This window comes from Marmota marmota, unplaced genomic scaffold (genome assembly GCF_001458135.2).
Source record: "Marmota marmota marmota unplaced genomic scaffold, marMar, whole genome shotgun sequence".
In the NCBI taxonomy this organism is placed as follows: domain Eukaryota; kingdom Metazoa; phylum Chordata; class Mammalia; order Rodentia; family Sciuridae; genus Marmota; species Marmota marmota.
The window spans coordinates 4,835,428-4,856,040 of NW_026000000.1; the positions used below are offsets into that span (position 1 = coordinate 4,835,428).

The 20,613-nt window shown below is 35.9% G+C and overlaps 1 protein-coding gene across 1 annotated transcript in view; it reads left to right on the plus strand.

Annotated features, from left to right (window-relative positions):
* Asah2 (N-acylsphingosine amidohydrolase 2) overlaps positions 1-20,613 on the plus strand; it is an 87,352-nt gene that overhangs the window by 47,883 nt on the left and 18,856 nt on the right. The window contains exons 9-15 of the mRNA XM_015498881.2: positions 6,439-6,559; positions 8,155-8,280; positions 13,566-13,652; positions 15,489-15,593; positions 15,715-15,796; positions 18,730-18,845; positions 19,911-20,005. Of these exons, the coding sequence (XP_015354367.1) occupies positions 6,439-6,559; positions 8,155-8,280; positions 13,566-13,652; positions 15,489-15,593; positions 15,715-15,796; positions 18,730-18,845; positions 19,911-20,005 (732 nt within the window). The remainder of the gene's footprint in view (positions 1-6,438; positions 6,560-8,154; positions 8,281-13,565; positions 13,653-15,488; positions 15,594-15,714; positions 15,797-18,729; positions 18,846-19,910; positions 20,006-20,613) is intronic.

The following is a 20,613-nucleotide window of genomic DNA, read 5'->3' on the forward strand; positions in this document are numbered from 1 at the left end:
TCCACCCAAACAAGATCTTTCTCCAAAATCCTTATCGGAGAGGGCATTTTAAAATTTATTTTTTATTTTTGAGAGGCCTCTTTTCATTCAGTGTTTCTGAAAGATAAGAATAGCGTGAATTGAGAAAGTATATCACTTCTCTGGCACAGAGTTGGCAGACATCTTTCCAGGATGCTGCCACCAGGTTTACCTGTAAATGCAGAAGAACCTTTCTCTAAGAGTTTAGTCTTTATTCTTTGCTTCTGCTGGTTTAAAATTCAGGTTACCCCTTAGGTAGAATGCTGGGCTGCAAAGTCCTTATAGTTTAACATTATCAATGAAACATCCTTTCCTCTCTTTCCTCCCAACAGTTTATAGTGGGGTGGGATGGGGAGGATTGGAGGGAGGTGACAGAGAGGCATGTTCATCAAAGCAATAAATGCCAACAACTACGACAGACAGAAGGTTTAGTCTTTATTCATTCCAGTGACTCCCACTTTTGAAGACCTATTTCCTGCTCCTGCAAAGTCTCCTGTAGATGGGGTAGTTCTGCACAGCACATATGGGATTGGCCAGAACTATTCACATGCTCCCACCCTGCAAGTGGGGCTGGGACCTAGAAGAGCTTATGGGTGTTTCATGAGCACTCAAGTATCTGCCACAAGAGGGCAGAGCATCCTCGTATAATTATTCATGTTCATGCTCTATGGTATGTGTGAAATACACACACACCCATTACACCATATATGGGAGCATTTTCTCAGTCTTATGAATGCTGTATGTATTTATGCTCAGAGTTTTGTGCCCTTCCTTATCATCATCATTTGTAGCAGCAGTAGCAGTATCAGCATTGTCAACATCATCATAGTGAACGTTTATTTCATTCTTAGTATAAGATCGTATTTGTGCTAAGCTCTTTACTTATGCTAGTTCTTTTAAGTATCGAATATTGTGAAGTGGCTACTACTATTATCATTATGTTACAGACAGGAATATTGGAAATTCAATTAAGTTAAGTAGCTTGTACCTGACTCCAGAACTGGTCTGCTTGGGAACTGTAATACATGACCTCTGTATCAGTTTCCAAGGGAAGCCACATATTATGACAGACTGGGTGGCTCAAAACAACAGGAATGTATTGTCTCACAGATCGGGAGGCCCAAAGTCCAAAATTAAGGCATTCACAGAGTCGGTTCCTTCCAGAGGTTCTGAGGAACAACCTGTTCCTTGTCTCTCTCTCCACTTCTAGTGGTTACCATCAATTCTTGGCTTCCTTGCCTTATAGATATATTACTTCAATATCTGCATTTATTGTCATATCACTTTCTTCTTTGGGTGCCTCGGTTTTTTCCTTCTTGTTATAAGACTATCAGTCATCGGATTAGAGACTGTACTAAGTCAGTATGGATTTAGTCAATCTAAGACTAAGACCTTGATTACATCTATAAAGATCTTCCAAAATAAGCCACACTCTGAAGTTCTAGGTAAATATAAATTTTGGGGGGAACTGTTCTACCCACTATGGCCTCCTTTATTGTATTTACCTAAAGAGCTTGTATATTACCATGAATCGTCATGAACACAACCTTTGAATGGTTGCACCCAATTCTGTTTTTCTATTTAGTTTACAGAAGGTCACAAATAACACCACTTAGGCCCCTGGGTATAAATCTTACAGTCATATTCTTTTCTGGGCTGACAGAGGTTCCTGGCTTGGTGAGCTGTGCAGGGGCTGGATTTAACCCCTATTCAGCCCTACTACCAACCACCTTTTTATACAGTGCAACCTACATACTGGACCTGGGGGGTCCAAGTCTGAGAGACTGAACCTTGACTTCCACTGAGGTTCTATTAGTTTATGAATTTTTATGGTACTTTTATTTTCTGTTTTACAGTAGAAAATATACAATGTCTGAATTGAAAGAGGTTCTAGAGATCTTTTTCTCTAAATGCCTCATTCACACAGGAGAAAAACATCATTATTCTATGTTGTGCTAGTTGGCGTTCAATTGCTGTGTCAAAATGCCTCAGAAAATCAACTTAAAGGAGAAAAGATTCACTTATGATTCCAGGGGTTTAGTCTGTGATCACTTGGCTCTGTTTTTTCTGGGCCTGTGATAAGACAGAACAACTTGGCAAGGAGCATGTACTGGAATAAGATGCTCACCTCATGGTGGTTAGGAAGCAAAAGAGAAAGGTATACTCATGGACATGCCCTCAATGATCTACTTCCTCCAAGCAGGCTCCACCTCCTCAAATGTCCACCATCTCCCAAGAACCCATTAAGTTATGACTCTATCAATGAGTGAGTCCAAGGATAAGGTCAGAGCCCTCAGAATCCAGTCATCTCCCAAAGTCACCAGCTCTGAATACTGCTGCAATATGAGCCAAGCCTTCAACCTATGAGCTTTGGGGACATTTCAGAGCCAGATCATAATATATTTATATATTAAAAATATATTATATATAATATAAATATGTGTATACTTATATATGTTACATATACATATTACATATATTTTAACCTTTATTTTATTTATTTATGTGGTGCTGAGGATTGACCCTAGTGCCTCATTGCTAGGCAAATGCTCTACCACTGAGCCCCAACCCCAGCCCCAGCCCCAAATTTTAAACAGGGTCTCATTAAGTTTCTTAGGGCCTTACTAAATTACCGAGACTGGTCTTGAACTTGTGGTTGTTCTTCCTTAGCCTCCTGAGGTGCTGAAATTGTGGGCATGTACAACCAAAACATATATTAATATGCTGCTTATTGATTCATAAAATATGGTTGAAATTTGTTATTTTTCAGTCTCAAGAATAAAGATCCAAGAATTTTAACTGATTTTGCTACAAACGAAGATAAAATCTCCAGTCCTTTGACTTTCCTCAGTATTCTTGATTGTACTATGTTGGTTGGGATATAGGCCTGTATCCCATGTTCCACCTAGGTATGACATCATCATTATTTAAAAATGTTTATTATTTGGGAAATGTTCATCCTCTTAGATCTGTACTCAAACACCTTCTGAAACTAACTAAGCCTTTCTTCCTTTCCTTTGAACTTTGCTTTGAAGAGTATTTTTTTTAGAAGATAAAATAAATTGTGTGTCCTTTTAAAATTAAAATGACCACCTCTTTGTATTTTTTTAAATAAATATTCATCAGTTACCATAGTACTCTCATTGCTTTGGCATGCCTGATATTTAAACAACGTATTTCAAAGGAAAGAAGAGAAAAATATACAACATTTTCCTTTCCTGCAATACGAATAACTTTTTGGGGGGGGTGGAGGGGATACATGTTTTTGCACTTTTGTAGAGAAAACCTTCAATCTATTTTCTCAGACCTGAAATAAATAGGAAGTCATCTGTAATCTAACTACAAGACTAAAATTTGCTTAGCATTTGCTTCCTCCACAGATACTTTGTGGACAGTTTTAACTTTCTTGCTGATAGAGAACAGCACTGATTCTGAATTCCTTGGAGTTTAACACAATGCCTGTTCCACTCCCGGCTTTCAATAAGTTCATGCTGGCTGAATGACGATACAACTGCTACTGTTCCTTGATGGTATTCATTCTGCTCTGGCCACCCTATCTCCTCAATCTCTGAACACACCACACTTTTCTCAGCTCTGTGCCTTTGCAGATGTTATTTACTTTGCTAGGAATACATCTGTAATGAGTCCTTTGACAAGTTCCTATTCATGCTTTCAGACCGACTGGAATGTCAGATCCTTTGTCAAGCATTTCTCAAAGGCAAGATGATGTCTCATTCATCCTTACATTCCTAGTGCCTGGCACAAAGTTAACTTGTATAGAATGAACAAATGAAAAAAGGGAAGGAACAGAACCAGTATCCCATAGTGAATAAGACCTTATGTATAGTCTGACAAACCTGGTTTCATAGCCCTGTTTCTCAACTTAATGACTCTGTGGCCTTGGTCAGGTTACTTCCCTACTCTGAGACTAAGTTTCCTTCATTGTAAAATGAGAATAATGACAGTACCTGATTCAAGAGGTTCTTTTTATTTTTCCTTGTGGTACTTGGTCATTGAACCCAGTGATCCTCTACCACTAAGCCACATCCCAGTCATTTTTTTTATTTTGAGACAGGGTCTTACCAAGTTGCCAAGGCTGACTTTGAACTTGAGATTCTTCTGCCTTATCCTCCTAAGTTGCTTCAAAAGCTTCTTGTGAGAATAAAATGAGACTTTTATTTAAAAGTCTTTGCCTAATATGTGCTAAATAATAGCCAATGTTGGAAGAATTGTTTTGCAGTGTCCTTTGATTGCAATGGGGAGATAGTGCTGTGGATGAATCTGGCTGACTTCAATGTGATCCGATCAGATTGAAATATTTCAGTCAGGGAGCCATGAAACTGCCAAGGCCATTACCACATTTTCTTTCTAAACTAAACAGAGCAAAATTAAAAACAAACAAACAAACAACAACAAAAACCAAAGTCCACTAACTGGAAAAGAGTTGATTAGAATTTATTTTGACATTACAGTTTTAAGAGAAAGAGACACCCTCCCCCCACACAAAGAGAACAAAGAGAACGGTTTTCTGAAATACAAAAAAAACTTGCAATTAACTTCTAGAGGATGAGCTTAGATTATCTTCAGCCTAAACTTCTCTTTGTACAGTGGCAAATAGTCATTGTAGAGACCTAATTCAGCTTATGGACTGTTGATTCGGCCTGACATTGTGCTTTTGGGATGGATACCAATATGAAATAAAAAACTGTTATGGAAAATTTCAATATGTACCAATTTAGAGCAAATTAGGGTAATGATTCTCCATGTAGCTATCAACCAGCTTGGATATAACTTGATAGTGCTCTGCCATTCTGTTCCATTCCTCCTCTCCCTTTTTGTTCATTTTGCAATTTAAAAAATATCAAATATCATATATTTATTTCATTCAAATATTTTAGTAAATATATCTTTTAGATAAAGATTTATATTTTTAGAAAAAAATGCATAACTACAAATCATCACCAAACCAACAAAATTAAAAATAACTTCTTAAAAGGATCTAATACCCTGTTTGCATTCAGTTATTCCTGATTATATCAAGTCTTTTTTTTTAAAACCAGAATTCAAACCTACATTTATTTGGTATGTATATTAAGTTTTCTAATACATAGCAATTCTCAATTTTTTTCTTGTTTCCATGCTGTTTACTTGTTGAATAATTTAAAAACATCCCCCCCCACATCTTTTGAATTGACAATTTTTTTTTTTTTAAATCTTGTCTCAGCTACTCAAGAGGCTGAGGTAGGAGGATCACTTGAGCCCAGGTGTTTGAAGTCAGACTGGGCAACAGAGTGAGACCCTGTATAGAAAAAAAATTCTAAATTAACCCAAAACTTCATGAATTGGCATCTTTCTCATCTTAAGCATTCTAGTTCATCTGTTTTACTGTCTTCTCTTCTGTAAATATTTTTTTCACCTGTGTGGTGGTTTGATCTTACAAAAGCTATTGGACAAAGGCTTATAGACTCTGATTTGAGTCATATTCCTCTATGAAAAGGGGGTCATCATTTTGTATCTCTGAATCAACCATGCAGGTAGAGGTAAAACAGCCTATCAGGGTAGCTGGGGAGCTTAAAGAAACTAACAGATGTGAAATTAATTTGTAAACTATATATCTCTGCACTCAAGCTATTACTATGCATAAGGATATGCTGAATTATGCATAACATCCTCTTTCACGCCTCCATGGATTTACATTGCTGATTCTTCTCTCTGTAATGCCCTTAAGAATTAATTGCTAGTCATCTGTGGTCTCTGAATACTTTATGTCTATTTTATTTTTACCATTTGTCACACTGTATTAAGGCCATTCATTCACATCTCTGTCTTCTGTGAGATTCTGAGAGCACACCACTGTTTATTCTGTGTTTGGCATACAGCTGTCCCTCAGGACAAGTCTATTGAATTGGACAGGATTGATTTGAATAGTTATCATCTTTGTGTCTGTCCTGAAGGACAAAGTCTACACCTCTATAATTGTTTAGAAATGCCATCTGGTAACTGGCCAGCCCTGGCACAGCTGTTGTTGATGATGATGATGATGATGATGATGATGATGATAGCGCACAAAAATAACATTCTGTATTTTTAATTTAAGTAAATTATCAGATTTATCAAGCACATTATTTGTAATTTAGGTTCATTTTCAATCTATTTTTTTTAAAATATTTTTTAGTTTGCCAATGGAATTTTTACTTTATTTCTTTATCTAGATGTGGTGCTGAGGATCAAACCCAGGGCCTCATACATGTCAGGCAAGAGCCCTACCACTGAGCCACAACCCCAGCCCAATCTAACCGTGGAAAGCTTCACATTTAAAATACATTTTCCTGCTGGAGAAAACGGAAGGTCCCAGTCCTCAGTTTTGGCTTCAGTTCTCGGGTTTTCTTGATTAACTTGGGGCTTCTTGTTCTCTTCCAGCTGGTTTGCCATTCACCCTGTCAGCATGAACAACAGCAACCATCTTGTAAATAGTGACAATATGGGCTATGCATCTTACCTTTTTGAGCAAGAGAAGAACAAAGGATATCTCCCTGGACAGGTGAGAATTTATGTCATTGAAAATTTCTTCTAAATTTGTCAGGTGTTGTCATTCATGCAATGGTTAGAATCGCTGATTCATATTTCTAGAATAAAGTGTCATCATGGATCACACATAAGATTGGATAGAAAGAATTTGCAGTTCTCCTTAAGAGGGAAAGAAAAATTTAAAATGATGAATAAACTATTTGTTCTTTGTGGCTAGATATTACTTATAAAGTTACAATCAGTTGCATAATGAAGAATAAGTCATTTTTATAATACATAATAGCTTTTTTTAAAGAATTTTTTTAAAGTTGCAGATGGACACAATACCTTTATTTTTTTATGAGTGTTGAGGATTGAACCCAGTGCCTCACCCTTGCTAGGTGAGTGCTCTACCACTGAGCCACAACCCCAGCCCTTGTGTAATAGTTTTTGACCTAGGTGGAAACATGATAAGCTATGTTGATGTTAACTTTGTTTTCAGAGCCATAAAAGTATTAAGCACCTTATTAATGGTGAAAGAATCCCGAAAAAGGATAGGTGATAAGTCCTTTTCACTAGTCCAGGCTTTCTTCGTAATGGTATTCCTTTCATTTTCCTAAAAGAAGGCCTAGAGACAGGTTAGAGACAACTGTAATCCGTCAGACTTGTTTAGTAGCTTTGGAACTCACTGAGTGAGCAGATCAGACTTGGAGGCGCCATGAAGCCAATCCATGTACTGCAGGAACTCTTCATCTGTGGGCAAATTAGTAACTACAAAGTGGGAGGAGAGACCCTGTTCTACCTTACCACAGCATACAAACACCAAATGTAGAGGAATATAGAATGGAATAGATTCCCGGGACTTCAGGTAGAATGAATGTTCTGTTATAAATATAGTAACCCCACTAGCATTCAGTCTGATGTTTTATCTCATTTATTGAAAAACTCTTTTCTTATTTTAGCCTCCGTTTTAGGGAAATGAAAAGAGGTTCCCATTTATAATCATTGCCTGAGTGTTAGGCACTTTGACATAAATTGTCCTTTGAGTATCAAAAAAGGCATGTGATTTCCCATGCTTAGTTATCACTTTCTCTAAGAAAAAATTAACATTTAAGGACGTGGAATGGTAGACCAGTTGGGTCAAGGCTGATTAGAGGTAGGATTCACAGAGGGCAAGTCTGGATGCTGGATGGTATGTTTTGATTCAGTTTTACAATAGAGAAATCTGAAGTTGCTCTTTGCTTTTTTGTCAATACAACATTTTTAAAAAGGGTAAATGCATCCCTGAGCTCCAGATAAAACACTAGACACTGGATTGATAGGTCCACATTTCATTGTTCTTACTGTGTTTTCTTGTCTCAATATTTCTGTTTGAGGCATAAATTTGAAACTCAATCCTCCTTTCAATGACCCTGTGTTAATTGGAATATTTTCAGTAGTGATATGTATACTGACTGCAATGTGAATATTTTCAGAAGTGAAAATTGACCTCACAATATTGTACATTCTCTTTTTATCGTCAGCAAATGATTTTGAATAGTTTACTAGAGTAGACTGAATGTATCTTTAATGGAAGTCATTATAGGAAGTAAGAAAGAATAAAAGATAATGGAGTGTTTCTTTCCGCAGGGACCATTTGTAGCAGCCTTTGCTTCATCAAACCTAGGAGATGTGTCCTCCAACATTCTTGGCCCACATTGCCTCAATACAGGAGAGTCTTGTGAAAATGCTAATAGTACCTGTCCTATTGGCGGGGTAAGTAATTAGGGCTCATGAAATCTTTGTTTCTGCATCTCATGTGCACTTCATATTTAAACATTCATCATTAATTTACAAATATGTTGTTCTTAGGGTACACTGGCTGTTTAACTCAAGTGCTTACTCTTTTTTAAAGCACCTGTCCAAACTCACTAAAGTTTTAGTGGATAAAGGTACAGAATCCATTTGATTGACTGTTAAGTTAAATGTCAGAGATTAAGTGTCCTTCCTCAAATTTGGGCTGTCTAAAACATTTTGCTTTGGCATTTCTGAAGTTTTAAGTTTGTACCAAAAGTTGCCTCCTGCGACATTTTTCACTAATTATAAATCTATAGTTTTTAAAAAATATAATATCAAAAGTCTCTATTTCTTTTAATATCACAATAAAAAACTTGCCATAAAAATTCAAATAACATGAACATACAGAGTAGTAAAAATCGAAAGTCTCTATTTATCCCCTTTCCTTCTCAGAAGTTATTATTCTTACAACTCTCCCTTATGTGTTTATCTAAGCATTCATAAACAAAAAATTTTCACTTATTTATGGATTTTTTTATTGGTCTATGACTTGAATTTTTAACATAATTTGCTTTAGAAATCGTTTTTACATCTGCATCCTGATCTGTGTGAAAAATTTGAAAGATCACAAAGTTATATATCATCATTTATTTAACTGCTTCCCTCCAGAGTTCATTTAGATCTGCTTGTATGTTTGACAAGAGCATCAATTGCTCATTTCTGGGTTCTTATTCTTTATGTTGCAAAACATTTCACCTGTGATATTATCTTTGTTTTATACACTATTTTGGGGCTATTTATTCTATTTTAGTTAGCCATACCCAATAAGCAATATTGTTTTAGCAATTGTACTATGTACTACTGTTTTCATATAGAAACATTTTTTTGCTACTCTTCATTTGCAAAATTTTCACACATTATTAATTTATAATAAGTTTTAAGATTACTTGTTAAATTCCAAAATTTGTAAGTAAAATAGTTAAATAAGCTCTACTTGCTTGCTATAGACTATTATGCATCAATTTAATGTCATCTGTTGAAATATTGAATAATGTGGGAAAAGACTACTCAATGTTGAGTAAGAAAATCAGGATTTAATAGTGCATATTTAGTATAATTGCAGTTTTTCAAAACGAATGTGTTGTAGAAAAAAGACAAAATGAAATATTCTGAATCATTAACAGTGGTTTTCTTTTTGGCACTATTAGGGTGGTTACTCTTCTCCAACTTATGCATATGTATGCTTTTTTTCTAAAAGGAGCATATTTTACTTCTGTAATCTAAAAAAATTACAGGACCTTTTATGCCCCCCACCCCCGCCCTTGAATTCTTTTTCTCTCTGTTCAAGTGTTGGATTGGCTTCCCTCACAGCCTTTTATCTCTCCATGACAAATGCATGTATGATTTTACATACATGGGATCATGCTCTAATAATATTCTATGACCAGCCTCTTTATTTTCAATAAATATGCTGTAAATGATATGCTCTAAGTAACACTACTAAGCTGACTTTATATTTTATAGCTTTGAGTTCTATAATGTAGTTTACCCACCCTTTACTGATGGGTTTTTTCTTCCCTCTTCCCTTCCTTCACAGATGCTTTCTTCCTTCTTTTTTTTTCCTTTTCATATAAACATCACCCTCCTTTTCATACTTGTTTTCACAGGTACATGAATCTCAGCTTAGGACAAATTCTTAAAAGTGAGTTTGCTGTCAAAGAAACAGTATAACTACCACATGCTCCATATTGTCCAACTGCTCCCTCCATGATTTTCCACCAACCATGTATGAGTGCTGAGTCCCCAAACCCTCACCAAAGTTCTTGTAATCTTTGCCAATATAGTATGCAGAGTTATCTCTGTAGTTTACATTTCCATTTCATTATTTATGAGGTTGAACATATTTTAATATTCAAGGGCCATTCATATTTCTGTCTCTGTGTGTATGTGTGTGTGTATGGGAATTACTTATTTCATATGTATTTCATGGTGTATTCACTAGGATATTTTTTACTTCAAGTAAGAGAAATCAATTCAATATGGATGAATGAAAAGGTATTTATAAGGGTATATTTTCTTTTTCTAAAAATTGAGACATATATATTTTTTTCAACTGGGGATAAAACTCAGGAAGCACTCGACCACTGAGCCACATCTCCAGCCCTATTTTGTATTTTATTTAGAGACAGAGTCTCACTGAGTTGCTTAGCACCTTACTTTTGCTGGGGCTGGCTTTGAACTTGCAATCCTCCTGCCTCAGCCTCCCAAGCTGCTGGGATTACAGGTGTGAATCACCATGCCCAGCAAGACATAATATTTTTACATTTTCATAAGGTATTTTATGATGTCAGTACATGTATAAAATGTGTAATGATCAATCAGGGTAATAAGCACTTCCATCTCCTCAAACATTCATCATTTTTATGTGCTGGGAATTTTGTATTCTTATACTTACTTTGAAATATATCATAAATTGTTTAGACCAATAGTTACCCAACTGTGTTTTGGAAAACAAGAACTAATTCCTTCAATCTAGCTGTGTTTTGCTGCCCCTTATCTTACTCCCCAACCTTCTTGGTCTCCATTCTATGAGGCTGACTTTTTAGTTTCCACAAACGAGTGAGAACATGCGGTCTTTGTCTTTCTGTGTTGGTTTATTTCACTTAACATAATGAATTACCTCCAGTTTCCTCCATGTTCCTGCAAATTATAGGATTTGATTATTTTATGACTAATATTCCATTGTGTATATACCACATTTTCCTTTTCCATTCACCCATTGATGGACATCTTGGTTGATTCCATACCTTACCTATTGTGAATGGTGCCGGAGTAAATATGGGAGTGCAAGAATCTAGTATGATAATTTTATCCCTTTAGCTTTATGAGGAGCATTTTGTTTTTACTGAATTTTTTAAAGCTTCTAATATACTAAAGTCTTAATATATTTGTCACAAATAGCATAAATTTTCTCTCCAGTTTATCAGTTGTCTTTTAGCTTTGCTTATATTCCCCCATCCCCAAACAACATTTATAATTTGTTTAAGTCATAAAATTTACTAAGCCTTTTCTTTATTAGTTTTTGAAGGTTCTTCCATATTCTCAGAGTATATACACAAATATATTATATATATATATATATATATATATATATATATATATATATGACTTGATTATTTTCTAATATTCCATTGTGTATATACCACATTTTCCTTATAATATATATTTTATTTTTTTCTAGATTTTATTTTTATTTAAGTATCTGCTCAATCTCAAAATTTTCTGATATAAGAAATAGGGTATAGACTTTATCTCTCACCCTGAAGAAAAATCAACTTAAAATGGATCAAAAACTTAGGAATTAGGCCAGAAACTACCCAACTCCTAGAAGAAAATGTAGGATCAACACTTCAGTATTTAGGCACAGGCAAAGAGTTTCTTAGAGATGGCAACAAATTTAAAACTTTCTGCACAGCAAAGGAAACCATTAGGAAGATGAAGAGAGAACCTACAGAATGGGAGAAAATCTTGGCTAGCTACTCTTCTGACAGATGATTAATAGCTAGAATATATAAAGAACTCAGAAAACTTTACACTAAAAATGAGATAACCCAATTAATAAATGCACAAATGAATTAAAACAACACTTCTTAAAAGAAGAAATACAAATGGCTAACAAAAATATGAAAAAATGTTCAATATCATTAGCAATTAGGGAAATGCAAATCAAAACTACACTAAAATTTCATCTCATGCCAGTCAGAATGTTAGTCATCAAGAAGACAAATAATAATAAATGCTGGAGAGGATGTGGAGACAAAGGAACACTTTTGCACTATTGATGGGACTGCAAATTAGTACCACCACTATGGTAATCAGCCTGGAGGGTCTTCAAAGACTAGGAATGGATCCACTCTATGACGCAGCTATACCACTTCTCAGAATTTCTCCTGAAGAATTAAAAGCATTGTACTATAGTACATACATACCCATATTTATAGCAATTGAGTTCTCAGTAGCCAAACTATGAAACCAACCTTGGTGTCCAAGAACAGATGAATGGACAAGAAAATGTGGTATATATACACTGTTGGGAAAACATAAGGGCAGCCGCACCCCAGAGAAAAACCCCAGCAAGGCATCTAAGGACTCTCCTTCTCTTCTTTGTTTCTTTCACTGGCGCGAAACGTTCCCGCCGGCACCAATGTTCAAACCCTGCCGGTAGGAAGCCTTAGCTCCAATTAGAATTAACTTCTTGGGCCCTGGAACTGACATGTGGAAGAGCTTGCCAATAAACGGGCGACCTGTTATCTACCTCAGCCCCTGCTACCTCTCTTAGACCTATATAAACACACAGCCACTTTTAATAAAGGGAGACCTCTTTGGTAATCTGTGTCGTGTGGTGCGTTTTCCAGTCTTACATACACAATGGAGTTTTATTCAGCTACAAAGAAAAACAAAGTCATGCCATTTGCAGGAAAATGGATGGAAGTAGAAACTATTATGTTAAGCAAAATGAGTCAGTCAGAAGGTCAAGGGATGTATGTTTTCTCTCATTTGTGGGAACTACAGAGGAAAAAGGAAAAGAAAGTTGGGGGCAGATCTCATGGAAATCAAAGAAAGATCAGTAAAGGAAAGAAACCAAGAGGTGGGAGGTGGGAAGGGAGGGGTAAATGCTGGGGAATGAAATTGGCCAAATTATATTGTTACATTTTGTGCGTGTACAAACACGTAAAAACAAGTCCCATTATCATGTACAATTATAATACACCAATACAAAATGTAGGAAAATTTTAAAAAATATATGGTATAGAGTTAGATTTAGTTATTTTTTTCCAGAAGGCCAATAGTTTTTCTAAAATATGATTTTAACTGATTTTAGTTTAAGATGATCATAGACATGAGTCCTAGGAAACAATGAACAAAGAGAAACTTGTGCAACAAAGGGAAAGATGTGATTTCCTGCCTTAGCCTAAGTATTAGCTACCTGTATAATCTGCAACAAGTCTTTCAACCCACATAAACCTCAATTTCCTAATTTTTAAAACTAAGTTGCTGGAATAGATACTTCCTAAAAACATTCACTGCTCCAATTCCATGTTTGATTTTGTTTTTTCTAAGTCTATAATTTGAGAGACTATCTAAAAAGAAATGCTAGAATATAGCTTAAACAATCTATTTTGCTTAGATTCGGTGATAATTTTCCATTCCTTAGAATAATCACTCATTTCATTAAGGATGCATCTTTTCTCATGTTGTTCCAGCCCGGAATGTGCATTGCTAAGGGACCTGGACAAGATATGATTGACAGCACACAAATTATTGGGCGGACTATTTACCAGAGAGCAAAGGTAAGCCATGGGCCCAGCTCCTTGTGTCTGCATTTAGAATTGTTCTTTTAAGTCCACTGACATTATTTATTAGGAAGTCGATAATCACAAGGAAGACAGCAAGAACTCCAGCTGCGCCAGGAAGTCTGGAAGATGTCAGTTTGGAAGGTTGTCTTCGTGCACCACACAGGAACTGTCTCTGCCTGATTGGGTCAGATGTTTTATAGGAAGTACATCTAAAACCAATTAATCAGGAAAACATTTTATTTCAGAATATTTAGAAAGCCAGAGTGCTTGCCTCAGACAGAGGAGATAGATTGATTGTAAGCTTTTCAATTACTGTGTATTCACATAGGACCAGCCCCATTTAAATTCTCGGAAATCTTTCAATTCTTTGCCTGCCCAAAGTCATCCTACCATTTCTGAACTTGTCCTTTGGTGACAAAGCTGAGTGGCACAGCTCTTACAATTTGGATTCCAATTAGTTCCTCCTCTTCCTTGATAGAGCAAAGGCATGCCATCTTTACTTTTTTTCTTTCTTTATATTTTAAACACTTCATGATGAAGAACAGAATCTGGTCTGAAGTGAGATTACTATGCATTATTTTATCCTCCTCCCTCTCCTGAATTTTATCGTCCTTTTTGCCCCCATGTTTTGAATCAGTTTCTATGGAGACAGCTTTCTGAGGAAAGAAAAAGGATAACCCCTCAACTGACATGGACCCAATAAAGAGAATGAAGGCCATTTGTTTTTACAGCTTATTCATACTTTTGGGTGTGTGCATGCTCATGCATGCGCACATGCTAATATGTGTAAATTTTTCATTCCCAGAGTTCTAAAATGTTTCAGGAGCAATTAAGAAAGAACAAAAGCATCTTTAAAAAAAAAAACATCACACACAAAATTGGTAGCAGCAGCCAGCCTAATTGCTGCAGTTTCTTTTTAATCACTGTGGAATTATCAGTGGATTATTCTAAATTAACATGTTCTATTTAGGGGGTGTGCCCCGACACACTTTGGTGTCAGAAATTTTGTTACCATCCTGGGCCTGGGAGCCATAGAGATTTCGCCCACATTTTAGATTCTCTTCTCAGCAAGGCACAACTTGCCTCTTAATTAGGAGAGGCAGGCTGCGCTGCCAAGCACTTACCTGAAAGCTCACATGTGGCTGTTGGAAAGGGGTGGGACAGAGTGGAAATGTCTAGGTGCAAGACAAGGGGACTTGTGCTGAACGGGATTTGCTTGTATTGTATAATACAAATGAATAAACACAAACGTTTCCAAATACGTTTTGACTTATACTTCCCATGACTGTAAAAGCATGCATTGACCATATTAAAAAACAAAACAAAACAAAATCACCAGAGGGTAGAATGTGGGTGGCAGAATTGATGCAAATTAAGTGGGGCTTGGGTTCTTTCAAGCCACCACTTGGCACCTGAACTCCTGGAGGACCTGAGGATCCTGAGAAGGATGACCCCACAAGGATACTGCCTGAGGAGGATACATTCTCATTCCAGCAAAGAAAGTATTTGGGCTCATCTAGTCCTAATCTTAAATTTTCTTGACTGTCTTTCAAATGAGATTGGGGCCTTTAGTGCCACAGCCTGTATCACTAGAATTTTGTATTTGTGAGGAGTACACACAGGTCCACCCTCTTGGAGCTTTTAAGCTTCTGGGAAGCAATTCAGTTTGACAGAACCACCCGGGTAGTGGCTATTTCTAAGCATACAGCAGAACAAAAAAAGTAACTCATGGTTGAGAGATGCTTTTCCAAATTGGTGCTTACTGGGTACTGCGGGAACCATTCACCTTTGTTGTCTGGCTTGGGGCAGTAAGCTGTGTGGTGTTTCTAGGAACTGTATGCCTCTGCCTCCCAGGAGGTGGCTGGACCACTGGCTTCGGCTCACCAGTGGGTGAATATGACAGATGTGACCGTCTGGCTCAATTCCACACACACTGTAAGTATCGCTGAGTCACACTGATGATGCCACAAGGGCAAAGGGTAGGGTGATCTAATTATTTACTTGCAGCTTAACTTCAATTTCTTTCTTTCTTTCTTTTTTGAAAACTTTCCTTTAGGCACAAACATGTAAACCAGCATTGGGCTACAGTTTTGCGGCCGGCACAATTGATGGAGTTGGAGGCCTCAATATTACACAGGGTGAGGTGAAGGTGGACAAAATCTGTGTCCCAGGTTCTGAAGCTTCTGTGTGGGGCTCGGGGCAAACCACACAGCTTTCCTATCTTGTTTGATTCTGTGTCTTTGCTAATAAGGTTCAATAGGAGCCAGTACATATGCTATTTTTTGTTTCAGAACATTGATATATTGTATATCCATCAACCCAGGATACTTAGGTCATCCACCATCTCAAACAAATGTCATTTCTTTGGGATGGCAACATTCAGAATCTTTTTAGTTATTCTTTTAATTTTATTTTGTATTTGTTCTTTTTAGATACACAGGACAGTAGAGTCAGTATATTTTGACATATTTATACAAACATGGAGTATATCTTATTCTAATTGGGATCCCAGTCTTGTGGCTTTCTATTTATTTTGAATTATACAGTACAATGTTGTGATCACTCTTCTGTGTAATAGTGCATCAGGAGTATTTTCTCCTATCAGGCTGTGACCTTGGACCTGTGAGGCGGTCTTTCCATATCTCCATACCTCCCTCCTGCCATGACCTCCAGTAACCACTGCAACCTCCAATAACCTCTGAGCTTAGCTTTTAAAAATCCCACAGATGAGTGAAATCATGTGGTGTTTATCTTTCTGTGCCTGGCTTATCCTGCTTAACATTATTATGTCCAGGTCTATCCATGTTGCTGCAAATGACAGGATTTCACTCTTTTGTATTGCTGAAGAGTACTCCATTGTGTATATGTATCACATTCTTTATTCATTCATCTCTTGGTGGACTCTTGTTTGATTCTGTATCTTTGCTATTATGAATAGTGCTGCAATAAACCTGGGAGTGAGTGCACAGGAAACATTTTAAATTGGGGCAAGGCTGGGAAAGAAGTAAGAGAGTCTGGAGGGGAATTGTCATTCAACAATGTGAACTTTCCACAATGTGAATTGGTTCTTCCATATTTTATTTTAATGTTTCCCTGATTTTATTGTAGCCAGTATGCCTCACAACAGAGGCCTTTTAGAAGCCCAAAGCATATGGTCTCAGGTCCTCTTCCTGTATTAAAATATTTAAATTTGTTTTTTGCAGGTCTTTATTTTTTTATTCTCTATTTTTATTGGTGCATTATGTTTGTACATAATGGTGGGATTCATTGTTCCATATTTGTACAGTGGACAAGATATAACAATATGATTTGGTTAATATCATTCTCCCCATCTCCTTATCTTCCTCCCTCCCTCTGGTCTCTTTCTTCTACTCTACTGATCTACCTTGGAGTTCCAAAAATTTATGAAATATTATTTTAGCTCTTCCAGTTTTATCTAGGCTATCAGTATAATAATATGCATCGTAAAGGCAATAAAATGGAAAATATTGTAGTGTATTACCTACACACAACAGTGTGGCTTATTTCATTTTTGTCTTATACGCAGACACACATACATCATATATATACATATATCTCCATTAATTTAAAAAATTAATTAATATAGTTTAGACTTGACATTTTTGACATCTTATTTCCTGGGAATCATTCATCCAGTTTGATTTAATATTTTACTACAATTAGTTTTTAAATAACAGACTTATTGAGAGATGATTCACATGCCATACAATTCATCCATTTGAAGTATACAATTCAATGATTTTTAATATATTCACGAATATATACAACCATCACCGTAGTTGATTTTAGAATATTTTCTTTAGTTTGTTTGTGGTACTAGGGGTTAAACCCAGGGCCTTGTATTTGCTAGACAAGCTTTCTACCACCAAGCCACATCCTTACCCAATTTTAGAACATTTTCATCACCTCAGAACAAACTGCACACTTCAGCGATCCTACTCTCACACCCCCATCTTCCCCATATTTAAACAACCACTGATCTTTCTGTCTCTGTATTTTCCTATTTCATATAAATGGGATTACATAATATAACACTTTTTCATGACTTCTTTCACGTAGCATTGTGTTTTCAAAGTTCATCTATGTTGTAGCATGTACTTCATTCCTTTTTATGGTTAAATGATACTCCACTATGTCAATGTGCCAGATATTTGTACATTGATCAGTTGATGGAAATTTGGGTTGTTCCAATTTTTGGCTATTATGAATAATGCTTCAATGAAGATTCACATACAAGTTTTTGTGTGGGTATATGTTTTCATTTTTCCTTCTTGGATACATATGTAGGAGTGAAATTTCTGAATTATACAATAACTTTATATTTAATATATGAGAAGCTACCAGATTATATCTAAATTGGTTGCAAAATTGTTTTACATTTATTTCTGATTTTATTTGAGCCAGTATATTGTTTTACATTTATTCTAGCAGTGTATAGCGCTCTAACTTTTCTGATTTACTGATTTCACCTAGTCTAGTGGGTATGGGATGTTATCTCATTGTGCTTTTGATTTGCACCTTTTCATGTACTTGCTCATTTTTACATCTTCCTTGGAGAAATGTCTATTCATTTTTTTTCTCATTTTTAAGTTTTATGGTATGTGTGTGTGTGTGTATGTGTGTTTGTGTGTGTCTGTGTGTGTGTGTGTATGTGTGTTAGATGTTTGGGGATTCAAGAGAGATTCTTTCAGAGACCATACATCAGACAACTGGTATTGTAAGTTGGGGAGTCATTTTTATTTTTTAAAATAGGAAAGAGATGATTTAGTTCACTGCTCTACCATTGATTGTATCAAATTGTTTTTATTTACAACACAAATAAGCAAGGTTAATATACTCAAAACTTTGAGTGTTTTTTAACAAAATATATTCCTTTATTCTCCTGTTTAAATTCAGGATCTAACTAATGGCTCTTATTGTGTGATGGACAGGGGGTTTGACTTTTCTGATATTCAAACTGCCAGAAATAATTGAATAACTAAATCTATATAATGGCTTTTTTTCAGAGGGTTAGTTTAAGGGATCATATTAATCAGATTATTTCTAATAGGGAAAACAGAAGGGGATCCATTTTGGGACACCATTCGGGACCAGATCTTCGGCAAGCCATCAGAAGAAATTAAAGAATGCCATAAACCAAAGCCAGTCCTTCTTCACACTGGAGAGGTAATACTTTTTGATTATAATAGTGAAATTCATATTTTGTTATTTTTAAATTTATTAATTGTCAGATAACAAATAACAAATATCTACGGACATCGGAGATAACATTTAGATTTCACACATAAAATTTTTGATATTAAAATATGAATGCTGTAAGTCTGAGGACCTCAGGTCATGATATTAAATATACTGAGTTACCTTATTGCATTTATGATAAATAAATGAAAAAGGACAGTGGACAGGAAGAATAAGATTAACACTATCTTATTCATTTATGTTGGCTCCAGGAAGCCAGTCTGCACAGAATTCTCGGTAGAGGAAAGTATCTAGGTCAAACAAAAGACATGTCCATATCCCAGTTATTTCACACTTCAGACAACACTATTAACTAAAAGCAAGTATCTTTTAACACTCTTTTGGAATATATATTTTTACATTCTAAATATGAAAAAACTGTTCTGGTATTCATAGAAACATGGATTATCAAGGTGGAAATATTCTTTAAAACAGTTTTTTTTCCTAATCAATTAAAATTCTTAGAGAGGAGGGAGGAAAGATGGAAATGGAACGATAGACTATACACTAATATGCATTTGAAAAAGGGTAGCTTCTCTTGTCAAAATCTTGGAAAATAAGATGCAAGACTTAGGAACTGTTAACTTGAAGTGCTGTTACAGTGAAGAGAAATTGTCACATCCGACTACCAACAAATGGCATTCTCCATTCATGGGTGTATGACAGTCACTCACAATACCCTAGTATATTTGTGGGACACTCTGATTTCATAATGACACATCTACCTCAAAAACTTCATTGTTAAGTCCAGGTTACTGTAGCGTTAGCATTTGAGATTCTCACATTATGATCAGGACATAAATACCCATGTAATATATCTCATACCACATCATAAATTGAAAATAATTCTATGATGGGATAAAAATCCAAAACTCACTTGAAACATTGAAACACTATAGTAAAGGAAATTTTCTGACCACCCATCTTTTGACCATAGAAAGAATAATATACCTAACGTTGTTTTTTTTGTTGTTGTTTGTTTTGGATTCTCAGCTATCAAAACCTCATCCCTGGCATCCAGATATTGTTGATGTTCAGATTATTACTCTTGGGTCCTTGGCTATAACTGCTATCCCAGGGGAGTTTACGTAAGTCTTTTTATTTAGTTAGAAATGTGTTTATTGTGTGTTTCTGTTGGAATTAATTCCCATGGGAAGACAGTTCTGTATTAATCTCTTGATATCATACTCGACTGTGTTTGGCAATAGTGACAAATATTTCTACCTGCTTTTGGTGGGGCCTCTGAAGAATAAATCTGTGCCTATTAGTGGTGGTTCTACTGAAATAATCATAAAAATGTATGAACTTATCATTTCTAAAGTAAAGTAACCTCCTGCATTATTGGGTCAGTACAAAACCTTGAAATAATATTAAAATACAGTACTTGAAGCAATCAATGTAGGTGTTAAAAACATGTAAGAATGCTTTAGACCTACTTCCTATGTAATCTTTCCTATCTCAGTAAGTGGCACTTTTTGCAAACCCAGTTGCTCAGGCCCTATGTCTCAGAGCCCATCTCTGAATTTTCTTTTCCTCTTTGAATACTTCAGTAAATTCTGGGCGTTCTATACAACCCTTTCTATCATTTCTCTCTGGGCTACTACTATCTCCCACTCAGACTATTTCAATAACCCCCTATTTTTCTGCTCAATTCCCTTACTCCTCTATATTCTCTTCAGAACATATGAACCTTCCA